Source organism: Eretmochelys imbricata, chromosome 12, assembly GCF_965152235.1.
Source record: "Eretmochelys imbricata isolate rEreImb1 chromosome 12, rEreImb1.hap1, whole genome shotgun sequence".
NCBI classification, from domain to species: domain Eukaryota; kingdom Metazoa; phylum Chordata; order Testudines; family Cheloniidae; genus Eretmochelys; species Eretmochelys imbricata.
In genome coordinates this window covers 6,766,320-6,789,888 of record NC_135583.1, presented here as the reverse complement: position 1 = coordinate 6,789,888, position 23,569 = coordinate 6,766,320, and the positions used below count along the sequence as shown (strand labels likewise).

At 46.6% G+C, this 23,569-nt stretch overlaps 1 protein-coding gene across 2 annotated transcripts in view; it reads right to left on the bottom strand.

Annotated features, from left to right (window-relative positions):
* Window positions 1-23,569, bottom strand: part of CSNK2A2 (casein kinase 2 alpha 2) — a 41,554-nt gene that overhangs the window by 6,398 nt on the left and 11,587 nt on the right. Inside the window, exons 3-12 of one of the 2 annotated variants that reach the window (XR_013347713.1) lie at window positions 21,681-21,782; window positions 20,424-20,474; window positions 12,636-12,695; window positions 10,432-10,515; window positions 8,512-8,622; window positions 8,193-8,294; window positions 7,652-7,752; window positions 6,031-6,179; window positions 5,645-5,738; window positions 755-1,002 (exon numbers count right to left, since the gene is read on the bottom strand). Coding sequence is in view for 1 of the 2 variants with exons in the window: in XM_077831482.1 (XP_077687608.1) it covers window positions 5,662-5,738; window positions 6,031-6,179; window positions 7,652-7,752; window positions 8,193-8,294; window positions 8,512-8,622; window positions 10,432-10,515; window positions 12,636-12,695; window positions 20,424-20,474; window positions 21,681-21,782 (837 nt within the window). In the remaining variant the exon portion in view is untranslated. Of the gene's footprint in view, window positions 1-553; window positions 1,003-5,644; window positions 5,739-6,030; window positions 6,180-7,651; window positions 7,753-8,192; window positions 8,295-8,511; window positions 8,623-10,431; window positions 10,516-12,635; window positions 12,696-20,423; window positions 20,475-21,680; window positions 21,783-23,569 lie in introns of those variants that run through there. The other variant, XM_077831482.1, reaches the window with a different exon arrangement.

Genomic DNA, 23,569 nt, shown 5'->3' with positions numbered 1-23,569 from the left:
GAACCACAGTTGCAAAGGCCTCCCTTGATTAGGGCATCTCTTGAGAGACCCCACCCTGTATCACTTCCTTCTCAGCTGGGGCAGGGAAGGAGAAAGTGATCGCGCCTTTCCTGGCTCTGCCATTCATTCAGAGGCAGGGGGAGGCAAATGGGATACTAGCTAAAAGTGGCAGCCAGTCTCACCCTCTGCTGCGGTGCAGACACCACTTGGGGGATCAAGCGTCTAGTGTTTATCCAGGCCTCCGAAAGAGCTTGACATTGAGGGAAAGATGCTAGACCCAGTGTGGAGTTTTCCTATCAATTTACGAGCTCCTGTCCCCCGTTAGCCCGGCTGCTTAAGCCCGTCCAGTAGTTGGAGGCAGGGGGTTCTAGCCCACCATTACACTTCAAGTGATTTTGTACAGCAGATTCACTCTCTTCCCCCCCCCCAACAGAAAACAAGCGAATGGCAGGAGACAGCACCAGGAAGGGCTCCGACCAGCCCCAGCATCCTCCACTGCAGGGGGGGGGGGCACGCCCCATGGCTCCTTCCATACTGAATACTCTCCATACAATTCTTTTAAAACTTTTATTCAATAATATAGAATTCCTTTAATTATAATATAGAACTGTCCATCATGCCATATTTCCCCCTGCTGCCCCCTCCCTGCTGCGTCAAGTCTGGAGCCAGCTAGTTAATACGTTACGCTGGGGTTCAGGGGGGCAAAGGTCAGCATGGGGGGGAAGCAACATTAGCCAACAACCGATTTGCATACCCTTCACATTTTCCATGCTTTCTGGGTCAGGAAGAGGTCAACAGGAAGTCAAAGGTGGAGGAACCTTTTACATTCAGAAGTAAGGTTTGTGTTTATAAACTGGTGGGTGCCATGGAGCCGGTGCGGTCTCTGGTCTCGTCACCTGCCACCGCAACGCCGTCCGGCCGCCAGCTCTGTACACACGCTGATAAGACGTTTGATTTGGTTCTTGTTCTGCTTATGGAAAATTGGGAGGAACAGCATCGGACCTAGGGAGAGATGGGAGGAGGGAAGTGAGCATCAGGCGCGAGCTGCAGTTGATGCCAATGCGTTGCCAGAACTTTTTCCTTCTTCAGCACCTAGTAGGCTGAGCACAGAGCCGAGGAGACAGAAGCATGTTCTAATCTTTCCCCCACAACGTACTCCCTACACAGGCATGGGCATGTCACAGAACCTATGTCTCTCAGTTTCCCTATCTGTAAAGTAGGATAATACTGCCCTAATTCCCAAGGATGGTGCAAGGCTTACGCGGTGCTTTGAAGATGTCAGCATTGTAGAAGTGCTAAATTATGATCGCATGGAATGGCAAGTGAATCAAAATCTGTTTTTTCTACCTTGCCTCCCATACATATGGTTAGCAATGCCCCCCTTAGATAACATTTTTATTGGGGGCCAATAGGAGTCTCTCTGTGCCCCCAACACATTATCTCACCCCCACTCAGATGCCTTCATCACACCAAGCTTCCCTATGCACTACTTCGAACGTCCTCCCAGGCCCTGCTGATCTTGAGAGCAAAGCATCAAGCTCAGATTCTGAACTCCAGCCCTTCACATGGTGCTGTAGCACTGGGCCGGGTTGGTAGGCGGGGAATTTTCACTGTACCTTTGTGAGCTCACCCACCTCACTGCCATACCTGTGACAGATTCATGAGCAAACAAGAAGGGGTGTGGTCAGGGATCTCCCTTGCCCTTTCTTTCTGAAGACAAAGCGGTTTTCATCATCATAAGGAGAAGGAGATGTGAAATATTTACGAAACGGGGGAAGTGGCATTCCCGGCTCTGGGCACCTAAAACACTGACAGGCTCACAGAGAGACAGGGATCAAGCTGGAGCTGTGCGCACACACGTAATACTCACTGTACAGTACAGCAGCAAGGAATGGTAGGTCGCAAGGGTATTTCCATAATAACCATTTCAATCAGCTCTCTCATTTCCTTTTGGGCTGAAGCTTCTCACATTTGGTCTCAACGCCAGCTTTGAGGTGGTGGGACTGGGCTGAATTTGCAGGCTGACTGGGGCAAGTCACTTAACCGTTCTATACCCCATGGCTCCCCCTCTTTAAGATGGGAAACACGATATCTCTTCCTCACTTACTTTGGGTTTGGAAAGCATTGCTGAGATCTTCAGACAAAAGGGCCAGCCAGAAGACAAGGTGTGTAGTGCATGTTGGTATGGCTGGGTCAGGGAAGAATGCGTGGAGGTCTCCACACCTATCAATGGGAGGTCTGACGTTGGGTCCTATGAGCCTGGTCCTCTCCCCCAGAGCCTTCCACCCCTTTTCCCTCTGCAGATTAAAAAAGGACTGCGGGTGAAGATTCTACATCCACACCCCATTAGTTACCAATGTAAAAGCCAGGAGTTGAGCAATGCAGATGGTCCCCACTGCTACAAGAAATGTAAACCCCTGCGTTTCCCAAACGTGAACATCGACATTCACTTAGCATTGGTTTAACAGGGTGGAATTTAATGCTAAATACAAAAAAATGGAGTTTATGCAACACTGAGGCTAAGAAGCCAACCAATCAGAAAAGTCAGGAAATTCCCAGTGTTAAGGTCCTACCCCAACGCTAACATGACCTCATTGCCATCTATTGTTTTACGGTTATAGATCAGAGGTTCCCAACCTGTTTTTGCTGAGACCCCCTTTCAGAGATACCTGTCTCATGCGTGCCCCACTCTTTCTAAGCAAGGGGAGAGAGGATGCCTGGTACCCAAGGGGGCACTCACCATGTGGCTGTTGAGGAAGCCACTTGCTGCATGCATGGTCCAGCAGTCTTAGCTGCCGGGACACAGCTCCCTGCCCGTCTTGCTCCCAAACTGCGCAGGGGAAGTGAACAGAGTAGCGTTAAGGGCTGGGGTCAGCAGGGAAGCGGAAAGTTAGTACTGGCCCCCTGCCAGACAGAGCCCCCTGCTGACCCCAGGCCTTCAAGCACAGCCACACCTGCTTCCCGTGCAGAGGCTCTGTCCAGCAGGGGACGTGGATGGGACTCTACCCTGAGGCCACGCTGAAGGGCCAGTGTCAGCAGGGGGCTCTGTCTGACAGGGGGCCAGTACTCACAGGGTGCAGCCTTCAGCTCCCTGCTCAGACAGTCCCCATCAACCTCCCCAGAAGAGGAGGGTAACTGCCAGTAGGTGAGTGCTGCAGCTGTGTAATGCGGGAGCGAGACCGGCAGGGAGCTTGTTTCTGGCAGCTGCGATGTCTACACACAGCCCCATCCGCTTCCCCTGCCAGGCAGAGCCCACTCCTGCCCCCTGGTCCTTCAGCCCGGCTGCATCAGCTCATCGTGCCCCCAAATAAACCTCAACGTGCCCCACAATTTGAAAGCTTCTGGTATAAATCATGGATTCTCAGACCTGGGGTTGTGAACACATCAGGCAATCGCAACTGCTCTGCTGACTCCATATGTCTAAAAAGGGGGGTGGGTCCCAGACAGAAGAGGGAGACAGAAAGTGGGGAGGCAGTAGGGGAGACACCATCCCAGAGTGAACACTGCTGAGAACCACTAGCATAGGTTAAAACAAACAGTCTATTGGAGGTTCATAATTAACAAGGAACCTTCACTTTTGAAATTTTCCAACTTCCTACTGCATGAGTTCTTAACAGCGAACAATCCACCCACCTGCACTGAGAAGTGTGTGTGTACGTGTGTACGTGTGTACGTACATACGTACACATGCAGATTAAGAATTCAGGACACATCAAAGAGTGTGACGTATTGGGTTTTCCGACCTGAACTCTCTCCCTGAAGGAGAGCTCTAGAAAACAACCCCGGTTTGAAGTTTCAGCGGTGAGGGTATGAACACAGTTCAGTTAAACCACAGCTGGTGCGATTCGGTCTCGGGGCTATAAAACTGCAGTGTAGATGTTCTGGCTGGAACCTGGGCTCTGAGACCCTCCCTCATCGGGGGTCCCAGAGCCCAGGCTCCAGCCTAAACAACTACACTGTAATTTCAGAGCCCCGCAACTCGAGTCAGCTGACATGGGCCAGCCGCAGGTGGGTTTTTTTTTTACACTGTAGACATACCCTGAGAGTCTTGCAAGCCCAAAAGTTTATTCCCTGGGCATAGGACACTTCCTTTGAACTCAACAGCCGCTAAAGTGATTTTGCAGAGACTTTCACAGAATTCCACCTTTGAGCTGAGAGCAAGCATGAGAAGTATCAGGCCAAAAGGAGCTCGTGAGAGCAAGTTAAAGAGCCAGTTCTGATAAAAAGGAAATCCTAACTACAGGATGCAAAGCCTTCAGCTGCTCTTAGTTTCTGCACATCCCGATAGACTAGAAGACAACAGAAGTTCATACGTATAGATATTTATTGGTTTCAGTGAATTATACAAATGGATTTGACCTGCTATCAATGCCAATATAACTTTATTGGGATATGGAATGTAAACAGATGTTTCAAATAGAAACATTCCAACCTTATATTATAAAAAAAAATTAAATATTTGACAATGCCGGAGAAAGAAATTCTGTGTTTAGGTGCTGGTGGCAAAACACTATCTCCGGTTTCTAGGTTTAGGAGGTTTCTAGAACCGCTGGAGAAATTACACATAGAACAAATAAAGGAAGCAACTGTGAGTTGTGGGGCTATAAAGCTATTAAGGGATCGGATGAAAAGCCACAAGAGAACCACCCCACACCCACAACAGAATCTTAGCCCCAGAATTCAGCATCTGGCTGATAGTTAACACACTACATGGACCCAAGCTCTGGATCAGTAGCTTTAGTCACCCCAAAAGCACCACTCCCTTCCTGTTCCCACCACACCACTGCTTACTGATCCTCCCCCCTTGCTGTTCCCACTACTGCATCCCCAAGCTCTCCTACTGCATTTCCTCACAGCTTCCCCATTCTGCTCTTCATTCAATGGTGCTGGCCTGAAACACTCCAGATTCATACTCTGGAATTGTACTTCACCTGGCGTGAGCCATGAAACAAGTTACATGGCTGTATCTCTCTTATTGCAGGATCAGCTTTCCTGAGGTCTGTGGGAAAGTATTTTGCCTGCTACAGGAAAAACCTCCTGCCTCTACATTCAGGACTTTCCATAACAGGCCTAACACATTTTCTGAATGCACCTGCGGGGGTGCTCACCTCTCTCTGAGCAACTTAGAAAGTGGCAGTTGGTTTTAATGATCCAAAGCAATCCTGAGACACTCTTCCTCCGCAACTGAAACCGAAATGAAAGGGCCAAACTCAGACCTGGAGCGAGCAGGTGTGACTCCCAGACCTCAGAGCTGTATCTGCTTCTACCCAGTCTGAATTTGGCCCCAGGTGTCCACAGTTCCAAAGGGCATATTTATATAGATGCATGCTGTGGTCCACTGGCGGAATGGCAAGTTTGCTCCACCAGCGTGGTAGGAAAAGGCTAGATTGGGAAGGAAGAGCAGGCGCCATGGAAATGTGAACAAGAATCAGTCACCGTGAGCCCTGGGTATCTTGCAAACCATTTGCCCAGGGCTTTGGTACCACAGGTTGAGTTACATTATCCACAACCACCAGAGAGGAACAGAGGCGCTAGCCCCCCAGAGGTTAGATTTCTGCTGAGTATAAATGGGGGAGGGGTCTTGGTTATTCCCTTCACTGTGTGACTGAAGGTTTTGTTTTTATTTGTAAACATCTTGAGTTACCCGTTGTTTTCCAGCCTTCATCGCGCTGCTGTCAGGCCACTGGAGAGCACAGCATTTTCTGAGCTGGGCTGGGACTGCTCCTTCACCACTGGGTCTGCAAGAGAGACAAGGATCAGCCAGGGATGGGAAGCAGTATTACAATGAGCAATATCAAAGCTTCACTTTCATGAAGGCTTAGGTTCTTCCAAGGAACGCCCCCCTCCAAGCAGCACAAGCTTCCATTAGACTTTGGAGAACCTGGAATTCCAGCCGTCAGTATGACAGCAAGATCCATAGGGAGGTAGTGAATGGAAGACTCACCTCCCACCTGATCAACAAACCCTTCTTTCCTTTTCAAACCCAGCCATGTGACTCTGACCCCAGGTCTTGCTCCCCCTGGGACTCACAGAAATATGGATGCTCCATGGCCTCTTTGGCAGTCAGTCTCTGTTGATGGTCATATCGCAGAAGTTTGTCCAGAAGGTCCAGGACTTCAGGACTGACCAGGTGTCTGTTCTCGCTATGGATGAAGTTCTCCCAGCGTTTTCGCGAATGCCTGTAGCAGAGGGATGTCTTTCATAGTACAGACCGATCTCTGAATGGCACAGCAGCTACCATCAGATCCTAGGAGGGTTCACCTACCACACCCATATGTGAATTTAGAGGGCAGTGTTGGAGCTAATTAGAGCTACCTATCAACGCCCTCTACATCTGGCATTTCACTAGTGACACCCAACATGGGCAGTGCCACTCAAGCCTTCTCCTTTACAACCCAGTGTCCTTGGCTTTTGGCAATGCTGGGCTCGAGTGAAGCGTTCTGTATCTCAGTGAGAGGGAGAGAACTGCACAGTAAGGCTAATTTAGAAGTGCTCTCTTTATGAGCAGCTTTACAGAGGCCTGTTGCTGTCAAGGGTTCCATTCGATAAAGAACAGGCATGAATTCCAAACAACTAGGGTGACAGCTAGGTTCTGTAGCCTGCAACGTGCAGGAGGTCAGACAAGATGATCAGGATGGCCCCTTCTGGGCTTAAAGTCTACGAGATACATACAAGGGCTTTAAAAGTACGCTCAGAGTGGCGAGAAGGTCTCTAGTTCGAAGCCAGCCTTGCAAATTTTTACTCGCCATCCCACACGAGGTTGGTAATTTCCCTTGACAGACCAGTAAGAGATAGTCATCAAGACTTGCAAAGCAATGCAGTTGATTCAGCCACCTGTCTCCCACTAATTTTAACTGGGAGATGGGTGATTAAATCCCTTACCCTGCTTCGAAAATATCAACCCGGGTTTCTCATTATTGTCATGGGAAAGGATGGGCAAGTAGATCCTGGGTCTGGGCTGGCAAATTTGTGACACAATTTTGCAAGCTGAGAGCATGAAGGCAAAGGAATTTCTGGGATCTAAGGAAAGCACAGATAGCCATATGTGGGGTCAGAAAGGAATTTTTCCCCCAGGTCAGATTGAGAGTGGCCTGGGGGATTTTTCGCCTTCCTCTGCAGCGTGCGTTTGGGGGTCACTTGTCAGGATTTCCCTGCCATTGCAGGGGCCTAGGCACTGGTGCACCTTGGTCCCCCTACTAGTCTCCAGTGGGCTGTAATCCTTTGGTCTAATTTTGGTTGTTGGAGTTAGCATGCAGATGCTGCGTGGTCTGGGTGGCCTGTGGTATGCAGGAGATCGGACTAGATCATCTGATGGTCCTTCCTGGCCTTAAACTCTACGACTGACTCGTAGGGAACAATTCCCAGCATCTGTGGTAGGTTCCCCCCAACCCATTTCAGTCTTTTTACTGGCATCATGAGGAATGGCAGAGAACCGAATCTACTATGCAAATCTAGTGGCTTATTCAGTGCATAGACAGCCGGAGGATAGAAAAAAAACTAAGTTTCATTAATAGCTAGATAAGAGGCAGACAAATGACACCGCAGCCCAGGAGACCTAAAGCAGCACTTGTGCTTTGGAGTCACTCTTGGGATGTATGTTTAAAGAAAAGAAACCAAAAGTCACGTTTTGCTTCTTGCCTCCCCTACTTACTGTCCCAGGATATCATTGAAGTGCGGATCCAGTTCTATGTGGTACTTCTTCAGATACCCATACAGTTCATCTGTGCCCAGAACCTTAGCAATGCGAACCAGCTGCAACAAAAAGACAGATTTACAGAAGCAACAAGAGAAGGGCAGGTCACTGACTTAAGAGACTGTCCCGACACCACTGTCCTGGATGGATGGATGGAAGGGCTGCTGCATCCATGGGTCCTCTTGCATTTGGTAACCACAAACAAGAGTGGGAAGTTAGTCTGTTAGCACCTGAGCAGCTAGAGATTAGAAGCTCAGTGTTGGGGAAATCCTGAGGTCCAAGGAAAGCCCCTTACTAACTTGTTTCTCCAGCACCACAACAATTTGTGCCACATATCATTGGGCCTTCCAGAAGGCACATGCTTTCTGCTGTGCAAGTCCTGACACCTCAGTTCAATCAAATGCATAACAATGCCTACCAATCAGATGGTCCCAGCCCCAATCAAAAGAAAGAGGCAAACAAGAATTCCCCCTTTCAGAGTCAGACAGCATCTCCTCACCTGGTCATAGTTGTCCTGGCCATGGAAGAAGGGCTCCTTTCGGAAGATCATGCTGGCCAGCATGCAGCCTAAACTCCACATGTCTAAGCTATAGTCGTACATCTGAGGGGAGGAGAACAAAATCAAATGGAGGAAGGCCACACACACCTTAGACCCAAGCCCCAAAAGACCCCTAGTCAAAGGAGGCTCTCGGCTTTCCAACTTCATGGCAAAGTTGCTCTAACATGGTAACCCCCAGGGGGCAAATGGACAAACCAAAAGTGGCCTGAGTGCAACCATAAGCAACACACTAAGTAGCCATTTGGATGCAGACTCTTACTTGGTAGTCCACAAGGAGCTCCGGTCCTTTGAAGTACCTCGAGGCCACGCGGACATTGTATTCCTGAGCTGGATGGTAGAACTCTGCCAAACCCCAGTCTATGAGCCGCAACTAAACACGCAATAGAGAGAAACACACAGAGTAGGAGCAAACAGGGTTCGTTGCAAAGTACAAACAAGTCAGGTGAAGCCAAGTCTGCCAAAGCTTTTTTCAACTGTTTGGTGAAAGCCTGGAGCCCTTTGTGCAATGATGCTGTATCGCCTGGTCTCTGCTCATGCTGCCACCTCACTCGATTATTTGCAGGGCTTTGTGGAGTTACCAGGGCTCGGCGAAGTCTCTGCCCGGCAACCCTAATCAAATAATCTATTGCTGGGTGACTCATCGGTTACTAACGCCACCAGTCAAATAAAAAGACAGCTAATTGGATGCTAGGGAACAAGCAGGAACCAGCCGCATTAAACAAAAATCAAAAGCACAGCTGGGTGTGAAGGCAGCATCAATGCTAACAAGTGGGAAGAGCTACGAGAGAGTGACTGGCTAGAGCAGCCCTTTCGGGTGAGAAATGCAGACTGCGCCACACTTGCACAGACCTGCAGATGGCGTTATAACTGCCTGGGAGACTGTCAACCCCTGAGCTGTTGGCATCAGCTGGGAGACTGCTACTGTGGCTTAGCAGCTCAGGAGAAATGTGCAGGTGGGAGGACTCTATGGCACCACTTGAACTGGCCAGATGGAGGGAAAGACCCTGAGATACCACTGTCCCTTTGGTATATGCAGCATCCACCCCAAATGAGGAAGGGGTAAATCAGCAGTTCACTGCCACATGCAGCCATGAAGTTAAGATGGCACTCCAGTGCTGGATATCAGGTTTCTGACACAATGGGCAAGTACCCACTAAGGTATTTTATCCCATGGATTGACAGAGGAGACACGTGAAAAAGAGGCCACGGTATTGCACATGGCAGGCCTGTGCAGATAAACCACAGGCTTTCACCTAGGAGATCAAGCCTGAGCACAGGTGAAAGGAGGTTATCCACTAACTTCATCCACACACACTTAGAAAAGTCATCTGAAACCTAAAATAGCTACAGAATTCAGAAGAGGACCCAGCGCTCAAGCCAGTGGAGCGAAGTTACTCGAGGGCTCTGAAAATACTGTGGTCTCGCATAATACCACACACACAGATGAGCCAGGGCTGGGGCAACAGCCCCTACTCTGAGCCTCTTGGCTTTTGGGGATTTAACTGGGGGAAGGGTCTTCTACTTAGTAGGTTTAAAAAATAATAAAAAAACCCCCAAAAGCAAGAGAACTGGTAGATCCCACAACCCCCCCATGCACCAATATCACGTATCCCCTAAGAAAGCAAAACTCTGTATTGAGACTATAACTTCACTGGATCCAACGACAGGAGAAGCTTATGTTCCCAGTGTATAAAATCCACGTCCTCTTCAGACAAGATAGGATGTCATAACAGAACACTCATAACAATCACACTGTCCAACAGAGGAACTTCTGCCCCTCTGACCTCCCACTTGTGCCCCGTTCCCCGCCCTATATTTCTCTTACCCCCTGTCCCAAGCTTTCCAGGTGGTAGCAGTGACCCTTCTCTTCTAGCAAGGGTTGGAAACCACTCCCCAAATAAGCGGAGGAATTGGAGTAAATAGAAGCAATCCCCACACATCCTGGCCAAGTCAGAGCACTTTGCTACTGTAGTGCTCAGAAAAAAGGCAGCAGAAGTAAAGGGTGCTAGCTCAGACTGACAATCCCCAGCAGACATGTTGTACAAGTGATCTCGCTCGGGGAGAGAGAGTGGTCGGGGCTGGGAACAAGAAAGCCGCAGCCTAGCGTAAGGACATTGTGGTGGCAAAGTTTCAAGCTGCCCTGAACCCTCGATAACGCTGTGCCCCACTGCAGAAGTACCTTTTTCTGTTGGTGGTCTATCATGACGTTGTGGGGTTTGACATCCCTGTGCATGATCCCCATGCTGTGACAGTAATCCAGGGCCTGGCAGACAGACAATATACAGTCATGTTAGACAAACCAGTAAACACAGACCAAAGTCCATGATGTAGCACATGGTTCTCCAGCCAGTAAAGTAGGTGTGCCCGAATGGGGAGAGTACAGCACGTGAAGGACAATGAAGAACCACCACCCTTGTTTCGCTCACCATCCTGGTTGCGGCAGAAGAGACATGTTGCCGGTAGAGAAGGGGACTGTGCAGCTGCCATTCTACACTTGGTTCATTTGTCATACAAGGCCCCGACTCCTGGATCTGTGCTCCCAGCATGTACTTTAGAGCTCAAGAGCCAGTGAGATAGATGTCCCACAACCACAAGTGACTGTCCGTCATTTCCGCTGTCACTGCTGGCAGGAGAGGAACTCCTCAGGAATGCAGTGATTTCTACCATTTGCTCAATGTTTTAGGGCCTTTGAGGATGGCTTTTCTTCTGAGACTCCAGAATTTGCTTGGATCTACCAATAATTTCTAAACAAAGATCACACCTGTGCAAGGCGCATAATGACTTGAACACTATGGGAGGAATGATGATGTAGTTCAAAGCACAAGGCAGGAAACACAAGCAGAGAGTGCACAGACATGAGTTCTACTCTCAGCTCGAGGACCTTGGGCTAGTTGCGTCCCTGTGCAGCTGTTCTCTGTGTAATGAGCGAGAAGCATGCAGCTTTTCTACCTCAAAGGGATGGTGGAGCTAAATCTATCAAGGTTTGTCAAGTGCTTGGAGATCCTCACATGGAAGGCTTTAGAAGAGGACGATGTATTCTCTGCCTTTGTTGTGTTTGTGGAGCTGAATTCCTTATGCAGTTTGTCTAACCTGCCTTGTTCCTCTCCCTCATTTCTATAAAAATAGAAGCAGCCTGGAGCTTCATAGCATGCCTTGAGTTCAATCAGAAGGGGATTTCCCTCCCAGACAGGCACACAATTATTCCCTGAAAGGACTGGGAACACGGATGGGTAACCACAGAGTGGGGTGGCTAGGAGATCTATTCCAAGTGGTCATCTTGAGTCACTGGCCCCCCAGAGTGGACACTCCAGGGCTTGGACAGCCTTTTCCGACACTTCCAGACCCAAAGCCAGCCCAGGCAGCCTGGAAATGGCAGTTTTAATAATCCAGTTGCCCTGCTGGGAACCAATACAGACAACAGCGGCTGCCTTGGTGGAGATTCAACAGGAGAGTGCCCAGAACACAGCTTTGAGAACCAACGTGCTCTGCTAGCTCCTTCAGACTGAAGCTTAAGATCCCATAGAGACAGTTCAGCAGATCTCAAAGACCTGCCACATGATGGCCCACAAGCCTCAGGAGAGAAGGGGGGGAGGGTGGGGTGTCTAATAAAACTCAAAGGAGCATAAGGGCGCACACTGCTCCCTTGAGGATGTCATTCATCCCTTTTCTTCCCTCTCTGTCATTTGGAAGAAGTACCAGCCAAATAGGTGCCTTAATGTAAGTTTCTCGGTCTGGACTCAAAGGGCCTTAGTTACCCTAAGAGGTAAGTCGAAGGCCAGCAGAGCCATGAGGGTCTAAAGCCTCAGCCCCACCGACAGAAAAAACTTCAGGGGCTTTGAAAGATTTCAAAGCATTTAACGAGCCAGCTTGTTTCTGAACCACAGGCTCATTCAGGGGAAGGAAGATTTGAAGCCACCTACCTCCCACCCAACTCCCTAATTGCCCTAGTGACTCTGGACAATTGGGGTTACCAAATCAAGTTCTGTAAAAGCTCAGGAAAATGCCCCTCTTGTGCATGCACTCAGGTTCTGCAGTATCAAGACAACACAGGGCTGGTGATCCAACCCCTCTGGCTTTGCATAATGCCAACCATGCCTAGCCCACCTACAGTATGAAAGACAACTAGAGAGCCCCAGTTCAGTTCTGAACTTCCCACATTCTTCTCTCCTCCACGGGGGCTGGTTAGTTTGCTCTCCTCACATCAACCCTCCCAAATGGGCTCTGTTATGTGACAACAATTCTGCATTAACTACCAGAGAGGAAACAAGCCGAAGTGTCAGTTTGCCAGTGGGCTGCTCCAGGAATTCTGCCATTGCCTCAGAGACATTCATTCCCCCAGCCCGACTCCGTGGCCTTTGATCGTTCTTCACGACCATCACTCACCTTGAGCAGCTCATACATATAAAACCGAATATCAAAGTCTGTCAGGATCTGGTACAGTTGCTGAAACAGATTGTGGGAGAGAAAGAGAAAGGCAAATAAATATTCAGATCTTGATTGTTTTAGTCTAAAACTGCACCTTTTAGTTCCTAACCCCCACTTCCTCAAGTACTGAAGCCACTCTGCATCCTTTTCTAATGCCGGGAGCCAGCGTCTGAACTCAAAAGGAATGTCAGGTGTCAGTGTAGGGTTACTCTGGTTAATCGGATATGTACATGGAAATGAGGGCACAGATTCCGCAGTGGGGAATGTCGGCATCCTACAGACTCATCATTGCCCCTTTGCTTCCTCTAAACTGGATGATCCCCTATAACATCAGAAAGCAGATAGATGCTTAGGAGAATATTAGCTTTCACGTTTCCTCTGCGTATCGAGACGATCTACACTGATCGAGAAGGCTGGAGTGGCAGTTGCTGCAAAGGGACAGAGACAGTAATATGGAAGGGAAAAGTAGTCCAGAGACTCCATCACAAGGTGGGAAAGAGATCACAGTACTGAGTTCATTACTGGCAGTGTAAGTGATCTACTGCGGTCTCACTCTTTCCTCTATGTTCCCATTGGGATTAGTAATCACGGCTACTGTAAAGCAGCAGGGGAAGCATTTAAGACCCAGGGTGCACTTAAAACCATAACTCATCAGCAATACCACTAATGTCTTTGTCACCCAGTCATGCCCAGCGTGAGCCACCCCTTGGGTCATGACTAGCACAGATTTAGCATTTCACTCTATATCCATCATCGGCACCTTCCTCAGCCCAACCCTGTTCCACTGCTCCTACCCCATGGGGTGAGTTCTTCCCTCCTTCCCAAGAGGCCCAGCATGGTGCTAGGAAACAGCAGCTGTGCGAAGCATGACATGCACATTGAGTTTTACAGAAAACACCAGGACTTAACCTTTTTTCCTTTTTAATAAACAAGCATCTCCTCAAAGCCCAGTCAAATTGTTTGATTTCATTAACTTCAAAGCCAGCTGCGGACTCAGGGCACTGCCTAGTAGTTTCAAGAAAACTGCAGCGTGGTGATTTGAAGTTCACATTCAAAGGAACGAGAGCAGACCCTGAATTCTCCTCAACGTTAAATGCTGAAGAGTGAGGTAAACAAGTCACCGCCCATGCCTAAGGCACCCTCAGCAACACACCTCAACCGCCCAGCCTTTACCATCCCTGCTCCAATAAGCTGCCTGCTCATCCAGCGACGTACAACACAGGTACAGCGCAGGACCTGGTTAGTGCCTCTTGGGGTGCAGACTAAATTCTGTTTTCGTGAGCTAGGGTGATCCTAACATTCAAGCGCAACTCAGTGAAGCAGGCACAAGTCAGCAAGGATGAGACTGTAAGATACAGCAATAAGCCACAGCAGGGTGTCTGTTCGGCTACTGGGGCTCACCGTCTGCTCTCCTCCAGCACACCAGCAGCCTCCTTCCGCATGCCCTGAAGCACATTATTGCTAGTGGAGCCCAGCTCTTTCATCTGAAAATTTATTTAGTTTTCAAACAAGCCATTTTGAAAAGTTGGGGGGGGGGATTATGAAATTAATCTTTCCACGAAAGACAGACCATAATTGTCTTCATTAGCATACCACCTTTCATCTGCAGATTTCAGAAAACTGGGACAGATTATTCTTCCCATTTTACAGATGGAAAATGAGAGACTAAGGGCCAGATCCTCAAAAATACCTAGGTAACTAACTCCCATTGGTTTCAATGGGAGCAAGGTACCTAAATGACATTTGGGGCTAAGCAACTTGCCAAAGTAGCACAGGGAGTCTATGTCAGATCAAGGGATAGACCCAAGTGCTCTCACTCCTTAGTCCCACTTCGGGCTGCCTTCTCCCAAGAGGAGAGAGAAGACAGTAGGAAAGAGATGATAAACTCTTTCCCCCTCTTAGCCTGACGAAGGTATTCTAATTATTGTCCCTCCCAGCCCTCTCCCCATACCGTTCCCCTGAAGCTAGGCTGCCTTTTCAGCTGAAGTTTGTTGCCCAACAGCCTCTTTCAACACCCTTCCTTGTGCAAACGGAACATGAAATACAGAACAGTTCCCTACGTTTTAACAAGAGAAAGTCAGAGGAGTTGCTGGAGGAGCTCACGCTACTGCTCAATGGACTCCTTAGCACAAGGGTGGAATGGGGTATTTTAAGACTCTCTTCCTGAGCCTTCCTCTCTCAAGCTGCCTTGTACCATTTTACGCCCACTGATTGTTTCTACCACCCTTTTAACCTGCTAAGCACAGGGCCTTTTAAAGCCAGAGCCAAGGTCTCCAAAGCATGGTGCACCAATAAGAATATAGGTTTGGGAAATCTGGGTCCACGGAGAGAGAAATAAAATGAACATCCTCCCAGCAGGGTTCCAGGCTCTCTTTATTTTAACTATTTACAGAGCACTGGCAGGTCCCTTTCTCACCAAGTTCTCTCTCCAGAGTTTCCTTCTCATGCTCTGTTATCAGTGTGGTTTTAGTCCGAAGAGTGACACAAACATCACTGTGAGGCTCTGTATCTCGGTGCTTTCTGTTAACATCTGCTCTGTTAACTGCCAGCCCTTCAAACTGAAGGTGGGCTCTGCTCTGCCAGTCAAACTGGTCTCTTTCCTTCTCGCACATCAGCACCAGCAACAAAGGCTCCACAAGCCCATCAGGCCTTCAGTGACACCTGTACAGCCCTCAAGGGCTTTCACTGGGTTTGTACAGATGGAATTGATTGTCCTTGAACAATTCTGTTGATGCCCAAGAGGGAACCAGCTCCCCCTCCCTCTCTGAGCCAACTTGGTCCCTGCAGGGCTAAGAGGAGTTAATCAGTGAACACTTTTTCTCACTACAGCGAGCTAATCTGCCTGCCTACGCAGGGGGCACGGATTTCTGGAATAAGGCGCTCTACTTTTTAGGACTTTTCAACATAGCACTGCATTTAAGGGGTGCTGCTTGGAGGTGTAAAGCATTCCAGTGGGATCACTTGAAAAAACATTTGCCTGTTGGCTGCTGGTGTTTATAGCTAAGCTAAGAAACAGTTTTATTTCATGCCTTTATATCCCATTTATGCGTTGCAAATGTAGTGGGAAACTATATTTATCCTCAATATGCATAAGCTCGTGTGGGAAGGTGCAGGGAAGCTGTCACTCAAGAGGTGAAAAATAGAACTAAAGGGAATCCCAGGACACAGGAGTCCTAGCAGCCTGCCTGCATCACCCCATACACCGAGAAAGAGGAGGGACCAGCTAACCCATCTTCATATTCTATGATCATCTTCACCCTGGGTAGAGATATAATCCCAATTGCTCCAAAAGTTATCTGGATAGAGCTCCTTCACTTTCTTCGACTCTGCCCCATACAGCCTAGATCTCCCTTCCTGATCTGCAGTGCACCTCTGCCATTTCTCCTTCTCAAACACCTCTTCTAAACAGCCTATAAACTCTACTCCTGCCTGTCAAAGTGGGCTCTACTAAAAATAAGATAGCACAACCTGTGCAGGGCTGCTCGAAAGACTCCATCTTTCTCTTTGAGGCAAGAGCCATTATCTTGCAGACCTATGAAGTACCACACATTTCTGGTAGTACACAAATATGCATCATTAGAAGGTTGTTGGGGGAGAAGGGAGGAGTTTGGGACCATAGAGGTGCGTCAGCTGTTTTAACTTCCAACTGGAAGCAGAAAGACAATGGGCACTTTGTGCCTCTACCTAATACCCATTTGCCTGACTTTCATTTGGTCTGAAGTCACAATTTAAAGGCAATTATTTGTGGGTAGCTTGTGATCTCAAAGATAACCATGAGTATAAACAGAATTTAAGAGAAATATTGGCCACTCATTAAGTAGAGACATTCCATTTCATGTGAGAAAATAATTTTAAGTATGATTTTTCAAACTCTGGCTCATCAAGCCCACAGGTATACAATTAAGCAGTTTAAGGTTATAATTTGACCAATTTAAAAGGTAAGGTATTCATCTACTTAAGGTATTTCTAGGGCCGCCTATCACCACAGAATCCAAATATTATCGTTTTAAAATATTTAAATTCCTTTGATTCTAAAGTTTGAGTCACTAAATCTGGGAACTCCAGTAGCTTTAGTTTAGGTAGGACCTACAATGTTTTAGGCTCCTCTCTTGCAAAGACAGACCACGAGGCAGCTGAGGGAGTCCAAGCAGCACTATTCTCAGGGTTATGCAGATACCACTAGCGATGCTTCTGCTCCAAAGAAAGTGACATTAACCAAGTAGAGTAACAAGCAATTAACATTAAGCAAAAATGTAATTTCACTGAAAGCACGAGGGAAAGCATTTGCCAGAAAAGAAGATCAATACGGACATATTACAAATGAGAGCGAGAGAAAGATAAAAATGTAATACTGTAAAATATTTGGCAGTGGCCCATCATGGTCAAAACAGTCACTTGGAACTAGCTTGAGAACCCTCCGCTCATGCTCTGACAATTTTTTCTGACACACACACACACACACACACAAGGTTGTCACACTGCCATTGGGTGTACAAGTTATTATAGCAATCACAAGTTCAAGCATTTAGCATATGGACCAATGCCACCGAAATGAGAAAGAGGACAATTCCCTATCACTCGAATTAGAAACATGGACCACTGAAAGAAATAAGGAAAAAACTGAAACAAGAAGGAAAGCTTCCAGTTTCAGTCTCCAGACATCTTATTAATAAGGTTCAAGGAGAGCCAGTGAGAACTGACATGAGGATTCTTGGACCTGTTTTCACTCAATCCTCCAAGCACCTCGCTCCTGTCTTAGTACAGAGACAGATTTTGGGGCTTTATTTTAAAAGGAGAGATCCTCTTGTGTATTTTTGCACATGCATTGGCTAGATAGGCACTCAGTCATCTGTGCATGTAAATACATGAACCTGCAAACTCAAAAAATGTAGGTCCTAAACAAGGCAACTGAGGTTTAGGCTACAAATATACTACTCTTTCCTAGCCAGGCTGAATGTCTCATGGTGTAGACAGGATTTTCATATTTTCAGTTTCAAGCAAAGTTTTCCAGTTCTGTCTCATATCAATCAGCAGAAGTCAGAGAGTAAAGAATCTTTAAAACTTGGACTCATTTGTGTCTTGATGATCCTCAAGGCTCAGGCTTTTATATTTACTTTTTAATGATTCATTTTAAAACAATTTAATTTCTTCTGATGCAATGGCCACAACTCAGCAATCCAACTTCTGATGTCTTGTTCAGATACGAACAACATGGATAACAGTGCACAACTTAGCTTGCAATCAGTGGGGAAAATAAAACAAGCAACTATTCCTGTTCTTGGTGGGAATGACAGTTTGCTAGGAATGTGGCACAGAATCCATACCAAACCATCAGGAGAGACCATTTAAGTCCCCTGCTACTGTATCCACTGACCATTATACCCAGATATCTTTATGTTTAGAACAGTATTTAGGAGACAGCATTATCTCGTAAGAACTGGGTAGGTTTTCATAGAATACAGCATCATAGGACTGGAAGAGTCCTCAGGAGGTCTTCTAGTCCAGTCCCCTGCATTCAAGGAAGGACTAAGTATTATCTAGACCATCCCTGATGGGTGTTTGTCTTGAGTTTTTATAGCTAATATCTCCCCGGATGCTACACCAGCTGGGGAACTGAAAATCAAATCACTGACTTGGAAATATGCCCTGCTTTGGATTTTTGTGTAGAGAGATTATTAGGCACTTGTGGCTTTTTGGGATAGCAAGAAGGGATCCTTGTTAAAAACAACTGGATTTGCTTCCTTAGGACTTGTCTTTATCTCATGCTGTTCGTTAAAAAGTGTAAATAAAGCATAACAAGTACTTCAAAAGATTTCCAGCCATCAACCAAAATGGCTATGTCCTTGGGGCCAAATGCCTAGAGTCAGCATGCTTGGTGTGTACAGAAGCCCATAGTTCAGAACAGTACACGCTGTTTGCACAATCCAGCTGATTCAAATTAAACCCAGCCAAATCAAGGTCATTTTAATTAGCCCAGAAAGGTTGCTGCCTAACACTTTAATGGGGCAATGCTCACTTCCCCTCAAAGACTCGCAGGACAGATTCTCTTGCACGTTACCATACTCTGGTCTCCCTGCTCAATCCGTACATAGCGTAAATAATGTCCAGAACGCTGCAGCCAGATTAACTACATACACATCACAGTAGCACACCACTCGCTACTACACTGACTCCCACGTGATGGAAGCCAGGCATGCAATCTTGAACCACAAGGCTTAGAGAACTTGCAGGTCTTTCACATGGCCAATATACTGCTTCCTTATTCCTTTCGGCATGTTTTCAGTGACTGAGGCCAAAGTTGCTAGCAGTCCCATCTTGAGGGAAAAGGTTAATAAGCTTCTTGGTAAACCATAAATTTGCAATGCTATGTATGGGACACAGGGCACACTTATTCCCTAAGCTCTGAACTCAGGGGGTTTCTTCTTTTTAGTTCTTCTCCTCCTTTCCCCCATACTCTAGCAACTCCACCTCTGAAAGGCCTTGAATTTGAGCTCTTTTGGGACAATCCTGGAGTCCAGAGAAATTCACTAGAGAGCAAAAGGGATGCAATGTAATAACCTTGGGACCAAAGGTTTCGAAGCACCTAAAGATACATAGAGGCACCTAGGTGCTTAACTCCCATTGATTTAAATAGGAGCTCATTAGGTGCTTATCTGTATCTTTAGGCACCTAAATACCTTTAAAAATCTGTCCCTTGCTGATCTGGGCGTGAAGGACCAAGTTCTGCTCCTCTCTGTAAGAGCAAGTTGTACTGGCAACAGCCCAGTGACATTCCTTGTACATTTCTTGAGTACTTGAGGCCTAAATCCTAAGAAGCACGCCTCCACCAACAGTTCCCACACTCAGTCACCTTATTCGACATCGCAGTACAGTATTTTCCTACATATGGAGTAAGAAAACGGCTCTCAGAGACAGTGGGGTGTTAACTGATGGCTGTTAGAATTAATTATAAATGACTCATTAAAAGGCCATCTCGCAGAGTTAATAACTTATGATACAAATGCACCTGGAGCAAGGAGGGGTAACCACACCTACTTCAGAAAGTTACTAACTACACAACTCTTTTGCAGATTAGCTCATTTCCCCCAGTCAGAAACTGTTACAGTAGCAAATATGCTCACTGATGGACCAACTCAGAGAGGTTCACCAGAGGAGAGAGAAATATTCCACTCAGTTCCCCACCTAACACAAAGGCAGAGAATATACAGCAGTCTGGAGAAAAGCTTTACATCTCCTCCAAGACAGTCATGTCAGACCTTGGCTATGATCTTTCCAAGTGAGAACACGCTCTCAGACCTTAAGTCACGACTCTACACACCAGCTCTGCAGGATTTCTATGCAAATCAATGCCACCATCTCCATCAACAGCCCTGCCATAAATAGAGTATGATAGCAGAGGGATTAACTCAGATTTAAAATACAGCACAGCAGCAGTTGCTATGTTGAGAGAGGGTAACTAGGAAATGCAGTAAACTCTCCCATTTTCCTGTATCCTTGGAACTCACACCTCAAAGTCACAAGGAGGGACAGCTGAGCAGTTTCGAGTTTTATTTCTCAGAGCCATACTTGATCTGTATTGGCTGAAGTTACAAGGGAAGGTAGTGTATAGACCAAATCCATTATCTCCCCACTGTTGTCAACAGCAACTTGGCTTTTCAAAGAGTCTCCAGTAAACCTGGTGCATGGCAAATTTAGAGGACCATGACACCTCCCACCTCCCCTACTTTAGTACAAAGACAGACTCACCTTAAAATCTGTATTATTGATGTACTCAAACACCAAAGCTGGGGTCTTTGACTGCAAGAGAGAAAGATGAATGGTTTAGCCATCTTCCTGCAACAGCAGTACCTTCTGCCCTTTCTGAGCCCCAGAATTTCCGACTGACAAAAAACACTTGCATTTACTTTCCTTCCCACAATCCCCGCTCTGCCACCAAAGTGCGCTGGAACAAACCATGCTTATTACCCAGACAGCAAGCATCAGCTAGGCATTTCCCACCACGCTTTCCCCCCTCCAGCTTGTTGATCACAGATAGCACAAGATGTTACATTCACATTGCTGTGCACTATCTCCTCACAGCTGAGCTGATAAGTGAAATTGTATCATTCTCTTGCTAATACTTAGAACTTGCTAATCATTTTCTCTTGCAGTTGTCAATGAACTAGAAGGTCATGTGACCCCACCCAACAACCCCTTCCCTTATCCCCCAACCAACAAAGAATTTGTTCTGGGAAAGGGGCAAACGTAGCATCTAAACAAAACAGACCAAACAAGAAAAATATTATTTAAGAAGGAAAGAAGGTTTAGGTTGGATATTAGGAAAAACTTTTTCACTAGGAGGGTGGTGAAACACTGGAATGCATTACCTAGGGAGGTGGTAGAATCTCCTTCCTTAGAAGTTTTTAAGGTCAGGCTTGACAAAGCCCTGGCTGGGATGATTTAATTGGGGATTGGTCCTGCTTTGAGCAGGGGGTTGGACTAGATGACCTCCTGAGGTCCCTTCCAACCCTGATATTCTATGATTCTAAGGAAGAGGAAATAAGCAGTAAGCTGTTAAGTAGGAAGCCAACAAGATGTAACCAAGTGGGAGGATGAGCATCTGCTATCAATTCACCTGGACAAATCTTACCATTGTTTAAGCCACAAGCAGCCATGACACAGAGATGGCACGTGTGAGAGAGGCATGTTTGAGTCACCAAGCTTTCCCCCCCACCAATCAATTCAAGAGGCATCATTAGATACAGAAAGGGAATCAAGGATTTTGGCGTACAGGGAAGATTACCAGGTCACCCAAATCAAGGTATTCTCAAAAGAACCTAAAAACCCAACATTGCTCTTCAGTGAGGGAAGATGTAAAAAGCAAGATGAAGGCTAAGATGACAAGACAACCAGCAACAAACAGGAGTTTTGCACTTGAAACATGTATTTCCATCAATTACCCTACAGACTACAGCTCAAGACAAGCCCAGCACACAAGATACCTCAGGACATACTGATACCTACCACTGGATCCTTGACAGTGTCAATCAGCTTAATGATGTTGGTGCCACCTCGCAGATTCTCCAGAATCTTAACCTCTCGTTTTATCTTCTTTTTCTTCACTGGCTTAAATACACAAAAGTGATTAGAAGTGAGACCCTTTCAGAAGATACCACCAGTTCTCATCCAGTGATTTATAGTGGACTGAACTACTTCCCTCCTCTTGGCGGAGGGCAAGTGAGAACACTCCTAACTGCAAGAAGGCAGCAGTTTTCAGAAAGGGCTGACGTAGGGCAGACAGGCACCTCAAAACAGCCAATTCTCTGTTGTCAGGATGGGTTACTTTTCTGTTACATGCAATGGCAGAGCACTTTACAGACAAAACCAGCCACAAGTACTGTGGTCATCACCAAGTCTAAAAGCACTTGAAAACCACCCAACATGGAAAAGGTAACAGTTAGCTGTTATGCATTATTGCATTTATTATCACATGGTAAATATGGCGGACGCTGTACCACAGCCTGTGTTTACCGGTTTAACGCACGGTGTTTTAGTTCTACAGCTGTGCAGTTCTTATTTCTTCGGGAAGTAACTTATCTTGAGTCATCCTTCAGTTAGTTAATTTGCTGAAATTCCAGATATCAACATTGATGAAGCAGTTTAGACATTTAAGTGTATAATTACACACCATGTAATCCTTCAACTACCCCAGGGAGTGCGAACACGCAGTAAAACTGCACCTGGCGACAGGTTATTGCTTTTATACACACTTCAAAATATTCTTACAATTTTTTTAAACTGTCGTAAACTTGTCTTCAAACATACACACTCCAAAAACCTCTTTTTGGGAGTAAACTTTATGAAGGAGGGTTCTTATCAAATAAAACGTTTTTTTCCCCAACCAGACTGATCAGCTGCCCATTCCATATAAAGATTCATAGATACTAAGGTCAGAAGGGACCATTATGATCATCTAGTCCGACCTCCTGCACAACACAGGCCACAGAATCTCACCTACCCACTCCTGCGAAAAACCTCTCACCTACGAAGTCCTCAAATTGTGGTTTAAAGACTTCAAGGAACAGAGAATCCTCCAGCAAGTGACCCGTGTCCCATGCTACAGAGGAAGGGGAAAAACCTCCAGGGCCTCTTCCAATCTGCCCTGGAGGAAAATTCCTTCCCGACCCCAAATATGGCAATCAGCTAAACCCTGAGCATATGGGCAAGATTCACCAGCCAGATACCCAGGAAAGAATTCTCTGTAGTAACTCAGATCCCACCCCATCTAATATCCCATCACAGGCCATTGAGCCTATTTACCATGAATATTTAAAGATCAATTAATTACCAAAATCATGTTATCCCTTCATACCATCTCTTCCATAAACTTATCGAGTTTAATCTTAAAGCCAGACAGGTCTTTTGCCCCCACTGCTTCCCTTGGCAGGCTATCCCAAAACTTCACTCCTCTGATGGTTAGAAACCTTCGTCTAATTTCAAGTCTAAACTTCCCGATGACCAGCTTATAGCCATTTTTTCTTGTGTCCACATTGGTACTCAGCTTAAATAATTCTTCCTCTCCGGTATTTATCCCTCTGATATATTTATAGAGGGCAATCATATCTCCCCTCAGCCTTCTTTTAGTTAGGCTAAACAATTTACATAACTCAGCATAAGGGGAGTTAACGTTGTTGACTCCCTATTCCTGCACCTGCTTGGAGGAAAAAGCAGCGCAGCAAGTAAGATTTTAAGACAATGGCTATGAACAATGGTTCATGGGCCACAAGTGATCTGCAGACGGAGCCATGGAGAACCACAGTGAGGTACTAAGAAAGGATTTAAGTTAATGAAAAGCACTCTCTCCTACTCACATACTGCTCTGTCCCCAAAAAAAAAAAAAAATGGTTTGTAGA